This window comes from Pongo pygmaeus, chromosome 4 (genome assembly GCF_028885625.2).
Source record: "Pongo pygmaeus isolate AG05252 chromosome 4, NHGRI_mPonPyg2-v2.0_pri, whole genome shotgun sequence".
NCBI classification, from domain to species: Eukaryota; Metazoa; Chordata; class Mammalia; order Primates; family Hominidae; genus Pongo; species Pongo pygmaeus.
Genome location: NC_072377.2, coordinates 129,167,948 through 129,177,485, shown reverse-complemented (window position 1 = coordinate 129,177,485; position 9,538 = coordinate 129,167,948). Strand labels below are relative to the sequence as shown.

Sequence of the window (9,538 nt, the reverse complement as noted above, 5' to 3'; positions counted from 1 at the left end):
GATCACATACATTATTTCCCCCAAGATAACACAATCAAACTTGTATTTACCGACATCCTCTCCTCGCAGCCTGTTTGAGATTTGTTTTAATAAATAAGTGTTTTATGTGAATGATGTAGTAATTGAAACGGGCGCACCATTTTTTTCCCTTCTTACTGCGGGAGGTTCCTCAACCCCAATCTGGTTGGAAAATAAAACGCTTTGTCTCCACAACCACCCCCCACAGCACCCCCACCCGCTCTCAGTGTGTGTTTTATACGTGCGTATATCTCAACCCCTACAGTAGCCAAGAGAAAGCAGCTAGCCAATGAGAGAGCCCAGTTTCATAAAAGCTGCTCTCTGATTGGCCCGATGCGAAAGGGCACTGGGAACAAAGAAAAGTCCCTTTCAGGTATAGAGGCTGAGAGCTTCTTTTGCTCCACTCCCCCTGTGTGTGTGTTGTGTTTCAGTCCTGATTTAGTGTTGCAGAACAAGCTTGTTGTGTGTGTGCACCAGGGGGATTTTTGTCTTGCTTTTTTTAATTTTAATTTTTGCTTTTATAAAAAATACACAGGACGGTCTGTGACATTTGATGGTCCATCTTCTTTAATAATAAATTTGTTGAAGAGATTATAATTTCCAAAATAAAGCGGCTGCAACCAAACACATTCAATGCAGTTAGAAGGAAAAGGTCAACTCGATCCAATACAGACCGTAAGTACGGTTGCGTGGTGTGTCTCTATATAGCACTTAGCGGGGACTTCATGCAGGGGAATGTGCGAGTTTTATGCATAGAAATGAGGAACTAGTTACAGGGTTTGGCTTTTGCATTTAGAACAACAACCCAAGAAGGGTGAATTTTATTCAGTGGAGGGTGAAGCATTTGTAACTTCACACAAATTAAGCTTGACTGGGCACTCGGGGTAACTTAGAGGAAATTAGCTTTTGGGCTCTAACCCAAAGGAGAATAAAAGTGACACAGTTACATATCCTGGTCTGCAGTGTCAATTCTCTAGCTCACCTTACTCCCTCCCTCTTCTGTCCTAGCTGGGCAAACCCCCCTCCCAAAGCGATCCAGGAAAATGGGGGCAAGGGCAGTACAAGCCGATTTCTGTCTCCTGTCAGATCCCAGTGCCCGATAATTTAATATTAAACAAGGGAATAGTCACTCATTACATGTAATGGTTATAATTACCATTCGCCATCTCCTTAAAAAAGCAAGCAACAAAAATACCATTAAGAGAAAAAATAAAAGCCCCACCCAACCCAAACAAACCCACAAATAGTAACAATGGTGTGTTTATTACAGGACCAGGCTGGGGAGCAAGCAAAAGGTTTTTCTTTGTTTAATACATGAAGTGGGGGTCCCTAAAATCCAAGTAGCTCGGAGATACCCTTCTCCCTCCCCCAGGCGTCCCCGTCTCTGGCCCCTTGGGAAAGGCGACAAATTGGAGATAAGTTGAGGAAAGGTTTATAAAGTGTTTCTTTAAAACATCTGCTTTGCTCTTGTGCTCATTACATTTCACTCCTTCCGAACTTCGGAGATCCTAGATCTCCGAGAAATGTTTCACATTCATAACTTGTAGCTTCGCCCACTGCGGGGGAGCGGGGGGAGGAGGTTGGGGGAGTGTGTGCAGGGGGAGGGGAGAGACCTTCAGCTTTTTTTTTTTAAAGACCAGATCAGTATTTTCTTGATACGCTTGTCACCATTTTTGTTCTCACGACAACCAATTGAGCCCTTGATCCTCACGTGATGTGAAAGGCTTGCACTGTAACAAAATCGCTCCTTTTAGATGGTTGGTTGTTACTAACTCGCCCATCCCCCCCATCCCAGCCCCGACATTTCCAGCAAAGCGACTCTCCACTTCCAATCCATCAACAATTCATTACTGCTTTTAGCTTCCAAACGCCAGCTAATTAAAAATACTAAGCCAAGCTCCGGGGCCATCTGACTAAACACAGGAGGGGGTGGGCGAAGGGAGGAGGAGGAGAGAAAAAATAAATAAAAGGCAGACACACCGTTTGCTGCGAGTATAAGAGGGAAAAACTCCCGAAAAAGGTCGCCTTAAAAAAAAAAAAAAACAAAAACCTTTTTTTGACTCTAATTATCGAATTACCACATGACTGAATGACCTGAGCGACAGAGGATTCCACTCCCCTCGGGAGCTATACTAGGAACTCAGTTCCTTTTTCTTAAAACTACATAAGACAGGAAAACATCACATCCTTTAGGTTTCGAAGACTGAGCCCATTTTAAACGCCGTTATTTTCCCCATCCCACCGCCCTACGCCCCCCGCCCCGAGCGAATGCTGTTATAACTGGTTTATCAGCTCGCTGAATCATCTGCTCCCTCCTGCTCCACACCTTTCTTTTTCTCCTCTTGCCCAGTTTCTCATCCCACCCTTTCTTCCTCCTCCTCCTCCTCCCTCTACTCCCCCCCTCCTTTTCTCTTAAGTTAGTTCAAGAAATCAAATCTGTCAGGACGGGCGGAAAAATGCCACTTCCCGACTAACAGGCGGAATCCAGCCCAGATTTTCAGTCCTTTCTTCTTATTCTTTCTTCCCTTTCACTAATTTATCCCGATGTTAGCACATTCTGTCTCGTTACTAGCGGACGCCTGTAGGTTTGCTACATGGGATCATTACTGATCACGGTGACTCTGAAGTCTGGAACTGAAGGCGGAATGAGAAGTTGGGAAAACTTTTTTCTCTAAACTCTCTGTTTTTTAAAAAACTATTATTCTCGATGCTTGTTAAGAGGAAAAAAAAACCTTTGGTGCTTCTGTTGTGAATGTGAAACATTATTTTCCAGCTGTACAGTGACACATTTTTTTTAAGGAGAAAAGGACTGATTCGTTTGCCAAAAGGGGGGTGGGGAGGTGGAATAATGTTATCGAGTGATTATTCTGGCTGAGATGTGTTATTTGGTTTCTTCCTTCTTGATCATTTGGTGTTTAAGTAAAATGAGGCACAGGCTTGTTTGCCGAGTGGAGTGGGAAAGGCATTTTGATTTGCTGGCCTAATTAAAAAATGATAAAGGATTAAAAGGTAAGCAATGTCTGTGTGTGTGTATGTGTGTGTGTATGTATATTTATTTATTTTTTTCTTGACAATCAACTGTTAAAAAGGGGCTGATCCCTTTAAAAACCGTTTTAACTGCTCTTTGTCAAACACACACTCATTTGCGGTCATTGAGGCCACCTTGGCGCAGATCACTTAAAGTGTATGTCTTAATCAGTTTTCTGTACAGTCAGTAGCACCATATTTAACAGAGTGAGCAATTCTGTGACCTAGGAATACGGTAGAATTGTTTAAATGTATTTTTTTCTCAAAAGGCAGATACTTAACTTTTTATATAACACTGTCTTTTCTAAAGAGAAATGCTCTTAAAAGACATGCATATTTCAAAAAAGAAATTGTATAAGCTGTTGGGGAAAAGAGGATAGGAGGGAGGTATGTGTGTGTGTTGGGGGCAGTTACTGGTTATTTTTTCTGTTCCTTACTAGGAACAAAAACCAGATTGCCCAGACAATTTGTAAAAAGAAGTACTGAAACCTAAAATTAGAAATAAGGAAAATTTAGCGACATTCTATTCTGAACACTAGCCTCAGAACTTCCAGGGTCTGGTCTTCTAAACTGCAAGATCTAGGACATGTTTAGGGATGTTTAAGGCTGTGTTCTTCCTTCTTGTCTGAGTGTTCAGGCTGTGTTTCTGGGTTTGAGATATCACATGTGCCAGACTGAAATCCTAAACTTTAAAAAAGAACACAAAAACCTTTCTGGACTTGAATCAGATCCTTAAGATAATTTAATGCTTTTAAAAAGGTGATTATCCTTGTGTTGTTGATAAAGGGATTTTCTTTTTAGCTACCGTAAGATGCTTACTGTCATAGGTTTATTTTTCGGGTTTGGTTATTTTCCTTTAAACCTGATATTGGACTGTGAGGACAATACATGAGCCACCTTACTCTCCATCCTTTCCTGTCCCCTTTACTGATTCCCCAATACTAATCGTTTTTTATTCTGGTAACACCCAGACAAGAAATATTCGACTTTTCCCCCCTTCACAGGAAAAGGTGGACCTGGATTGAGGGTGTAAAATCCCTGGACACATTCGTGGGGCAGGAAAAAGAAGAGGAAGATTAGAAGATTTTTTTTTCTTTGAAAGAAAGCCCAGCGGAGATAAACGAATGTCCCCTCATCTCCAAAGAAAAGTTCATCGGATTTTTATTCTAGAGAGCTCATCTTCAGGATGTCAGTGAACATTTCTACTGCAGGAAAAGGTGTGGATCCAAATACAGTTGATACTTACGACAGTGGCGATGATTGGGAAATCGGGGTTGGAAATCTAATAATTGATTTGGACGCTGATTTGGAGAAGGACAGACAGAAATTTGAGATGAATAATTCCACCAACACCACCAGTAGCAGCAACTCCAAGGATTGTGGAGGTCCGGCCTCCAGTGGGGCTGGTGCTACCGCAGCCTTAGCTGATGGCCTAAAATTTGCTTCTGTTCAGGCCTCCGCTCCCCAGGGGAATTCACACAAAGAGACCAGCAAATCAAAAGTGAAAAGGAGTAAAACTTCTAAGGATGCTAATAAATCTCTGCCTTCTGCTGCCTTGTATGGGATTCCCGAGATCAGCAGCACTGGCAAGAGGCAGGAAGTCCAAGGGCGCCCTGGAGAGGCAACTGGCATGAATTCAGCGCTGGGTCAAAGTGTGAGCAGCGGCGGCAGCGGCAACCCAAACAGCAATAGTACCAGCACCAGCACCTCTGCCGCCACCGCGGGGGCAGGCTCCTGTGGGAAAAGCAAAGAGGAGAAGCCAGGTAAAAGCCAGAGCAGCCGAGGCGCCAAGAGGGATAAGGATGCGGGGAAATCCAGGAAGGACAAGCACGACCTGCTTCAGGGCCACCAGAATGGCAGTGGCAGCCAGGCCCCTTCCGGGGGGCACCTCTATGGCTTTGGGGCCAAGAGCAATGGAGGCGGCGCGAGCCCCTTCCACTGCGGGGGCACTGGGAGTGGCAGCGTCGCCGCTGCAGGGGAAGTTAGCAAAAGTGCCCCGGATTCAGGGCTCATGGGAAACTCTATGTTGGTAAAGAAGGAAGAGGAGGAGGAGGAGAGCCACAGGCGAATCAAGAAACTGAAAACTGAGAAGGTAGGATAAAGTCGCCTTCCTAGATGTCCTACTCTCCTCTGTGTGCATTTGTGTGGGTGTGTGGGGGTGTGCCTCTGTGTGCCTTACACTTCTTTATGCTTTCTGGTTCTTTGTGAGATTTCTATGATATGCATCCTTTATATTAAAATTTGATATGGGGGAGCCTACTTGGGTGCAGTGTTTGGCTCTTGCTTCTGCTGTCCTTGCTGCTGCTGCTGCTGCTGCTGCTTGTGATGCTAGTGTTTGGGTTCCCAGGTGGGAGGGCCTGAGTGTTCTAAGTACCTTTTGCCCTGTAGATCGGTTCCTCACTAGTCAGCAGGTTGCCTTGTGCTTTTAATAGAAAACCTGCTCATGCACCCTCTTGACTCTTGTCCTGGTTTCTTCCTTAAGGGGAACAGTTTTCTATTTTAATTTATTCATCCTAGTATTGCTGGTAATGTGTCCTTAGGTGCAAGGTTCAAGTTCCCTCCCTGGAGAGAATGTCGAGGATTCTAATTTACATTCTACAGACCTCATCCCTTTTTTTTTTTTTCTTACTGTCTCCAAAATAGTACTGTGAAAGGATATCCTTGAATGAGTTCCTGTTATTGGTCCTGAATGAAACCCCAAGCTTGATGTGTTGGGTCATTGGTTTCATAACTGCAGAAAAACTCGATGGTTTTGGTGGCTATTATTAGCACTCTACCCTTGTTCCCTCACCCAGTTCTTAGCTAGAGATTTAAGAGTGTTATCACTTGGATACCTAGGTTGACTGGGGAGCTGGACGGCTGCTAAGAAGAATAAAACAGACTTGCTGGACTGATACTCGTGAAATGTGAAAATGTAGCCAAAGGGGATGTAGACGGCTGAGTGAATTGGAATATAGAATTATGTGCTGCATTTAAACGGTGTGGATGGTTGATTTAGACCATTTGGACCCTTCCTCCCATCTTTGTAGAAGTCTATAGTTAGACACTGCCTTGGAAGAACTGCCCGCCCCGACACACACCTCATGTTTTGCTGCTTAGTCATAGACCACATTGACTAATGTTTGGGAACAGAAGGTGTTCTGTCCACTAGGCAGGTTGGGAAGGAGTTAGGGGTGTGTGTGTGATATTTCTATGAAATTAATCTTCATATTAATTCTACAGGTTGTGCCTTACAGAAGCAAGATTTCTGTCATGTGGGTTGTGGCATGGTTGTTGGGGAACATGCTTATTAAATAATTTTGATTTTTTTTTTTTGCTATAATTGGCGATTGGGATTGTAAGTGGTGATAATATGTCTTTGGAGAATTATTTCTGTGTAAAATGGTTCACTGCTACTTAAACTTTTATATTCTTGTTTTTGTGTTCAGGATTTAAGTTGGAGTATAGGAGTAAAGTTTTGATTTTTAAAAGTTGATAGAGGCACATTAAGGTGTAGATAATGCCAAATTTGCAAAAAACCTCCGAACGCTTATAAATTCATATCCTCTTGGTCAGGTACATTGATGACTATAAATGAACTTTTAAAAATTCCAGGTTTTGATTCTTATGTTTAAATGTGTAGTTTCACATTATTTCTGCTAAAAGGTGTTCTGAAATCTTCTTATTACTTAGTACAGTAGGGCATTTACTTTTGTTGCCAATAGTCTTCAAATTGCAGTTCTAATCTGCTTTAACTATCTAGATGAATTGCCCTAATCCAGTGCTCACAATGGCTGTGGTTAAGGAGTCAGAGCCATTTGATTGGATTCACTGGCTGCTTGGAATGTGGGAGGTACTGCCCTTTTGCATTCCCCTTAGCCTTTTAATCTTCCAGCCAAATGTTCACATTCAACAATTTTGTTTAGCTGGCAATCGGAACATTTCAGTATCTCAAAGGCTGCTGTCATGGCAACTGAGATTAGAGCGTGGTGTCGTTTCTCCAGTTTTTGTGTGTTCTTTTCACTTTCCAGTCACAGAGGAAACTGGGTGAAGAATGGAAGAATTAAATTATTAATATACATGCAACTCATCTTCAGTTAGAGCAGTATAAATGTGATAAAAATGAATTACATAAAGGGAGAGCAAACAAGTCATAGTGGATCTGGGGTGGGGGAGGGAAGAAAGCACATTGCAATTTAGATTCACTTCTGATCCTATACCAGAGGAAGCTGTGCCACCAATCTTAGCCACTGGAGTTGGCACAGGTGCCCCTCAAAGGCTTGGATCCAGGGTCTTAGATCCTGTAGTGTTGGCCATTCTCTGTCAGCTTGGGCGTTGGCTCAGGATCTCAAACATTATTCCTTAAGGCTTTCCTCCCCACCCCCACTTCACCCTGAGAACGACTTCTCTTAAGAATGCTTTCATCCTTGGCACACAGAAATGGCACTCCCTTGCATGAATGCCACCCAGGAAAGTAATTCTAATTCCACTAACTAGTGGTTGCATCAGATTAGGCATCAATTTAGAAAATACTTCGTACTGATGTGAGAATACCTATTTAGAAAGTAAAGATTTAGTAGGACCAGAAGCTTCACCTGAAAAAATATTTCAGCACTGAGGTTCTTTGCCATTTTATACAATGTTTTAATTTCCTTCAGCCTGGCTTGATTATCGAGTTTGTGAAGAGTAAGTGCCTGGAGAGTGAAGATTATTAATTTTCAGCAATCAGATGTGGCTCGTGAGGGGCCACATGTGAAAACCAAAGGGGAGTGTATGTGTTTGTGCATTTTTTTTTTTTTTTTTTTTTTTCTGGTTGGAAGGTTCACAGGAGATTCATAAGACTTGCTGTCACCGGTTAATTTTCACAGCATGCTTAAATGTCTATTTTTGGTCTGTTTATTCTGTTTCTTCACTACACAAAGTCATGTAAAACATGATAAATTGGACCTTATGAAACCTAATTAAATCAATGAGTGTTCTACTCCTTTATGTGGAAACCACAAGTATGTTGTAAAAGTCACCACTCCCTTAATACGTGAACAAAATCAAAACATGCCATAATTCTAAGATGTTTGAGCTATATTTCTGTAGCCCATTTTGTGGTTAAGCCACCAGTGACATGTCTGAATAAGTAGATTTGACGGGTTGGCTTTTGGTTGTTAAAACCTGCCTCTCCACCTTCCCCTCCTTTCTTGTGAAGCATAATAGCCTTGTATTGAAGCTCTTCTTTATGTATCCTCCTAGCCATCTTACAGTTTTGCCTTATCAGATAGGGAGGCATTCAGCTGGGCTTTATAAATAAACAGTTTATATGTAAAGTTGATGGGTTTATTTGATTTCTGGGAAATTCAAAAATATATACAAAAACTCAAAAATCCTAAAAGTGGCTGATACTTAAACAGAAGTGAAAGGCACAGGAGGTCATATAGTTGTGTCTCAATACCTATTCAGGGAAGAGAATTATTTCTGTAATATCATATTGCTTTCATTAAGATGGCCCTGGTCATAAAGGTGGTGTCTGCAAATGTACCTCTCCATAAAAGATATCATTCATTTTATTTTATTCTTTTGTAGAGGCCTTTTTATACTTCACTAGGGAATTCTGGCACATTTTCTAAGTGAGTGTGAGCAGTTTAAGAACATATTTTGATTAATGAGTTTTGTGGACATTATGCTTTTTTTTTTTTCAAATATAGTGTCCCATATGAATTCTGCCTAGAGTGTAGTGTATCTACTGTGAAATAAAAGGGCAGAAAGGTCACTTGCTATAATTAAAGAACAGAGTCCATTGTTGTCGGACAGCACACTGTTTTGAAAGCTACATAAGAGATTTAGCTGTTAAAAACGTTGGTAACTAAGGGTGGCTTCCAATCAGCATTGATCCAGCTCCTTCCTTTTCTATAGGCCTCCTCAGGGTGACAGGGCTTTTTGAGGTAGGGAGGGGCTGCCCTTTCCCCAAGAACACATGGAACTTAGGTATTTGTGTGATCAGACCCATCACTGAATTCAGACTTTGGTGTGTGAAATCCATTTGCTTTGCTGGAGAGAGAAGGAATATGCATAACTGATCAAGATTGTCCTGTAGGAGATAAATAATGTTTTGCAACTTTTAATAACTTTGCAAATAGTCTGTAAAAAATGGTGGGGGGAGGGATTGATAGTCCAAATGTCATGAGGTTAAGAATGCTCTTCAAGTGAAATTGCTTGGCTGCAAGATGGTTTTAATTAGACTGTTATAAAGACTTATTTTTCCTAAGCAGCATTTTATAGTTAGTAAATGAAATGTATGCCGAAAGTGCTAAGTAGAAATCTCCCTAACCACAGAGGTGTTCAATAACCAGATTCAAACAACATGGAAAGTACCATCTGTTCTTCGTTTTCAGCATGAAAAAGAGGGATTGAATGGCTGAGATTTGCTCCAATTTCGACGGTGTCTGTGTGTGCGCGTGTATTTTTTTTAATTTAAAAAAGTTCACCTGGTACTTCATAGAAACTTGAAATTGCAGTAATATGA

The 9,538-nt window shown here is 41.7% G+C and overlaps 1 protein-coding gene across 4 annotated transcripts in view; it reads left to right on the top strand.

Annotated features, from left to right (window-relative positions):
* The first annotated feature begins 402 nt into the window (after positions 1 to 402).
* The window catches only part of ZNF608 (zinc finger protein 608), a 112,582-nt gene continuing 103,446 nt past the window's right edge, over positions 403 to 9,538 (top strand). For 2 of the 4 annotated variants that reach the window (XM_054488630.2, XM_054488633.2), the window contains exons 1-2: positions 2,031 to 3,027; positions 4,050 to 5,137. In XM_054488630.2, coding sequence (XP_054344605.1) covers positions 4,232 to 5,137 — 906 coding nt within the window. In that variant the 5' untranslated portion in view covers positions 2,031 to 3,027; positions 4,050 to 4,231. Of the gene's footprint in view, positions 694 to 2,030; positions 3,028 to 3,252; positions 3,805 to 4,049; positions 5,138 to 9,538 lie in introns of those variants that run through there. The other 2 variants (XM_054488631.1, XM_063665192.1) reach the window with 2 other exon arrangements.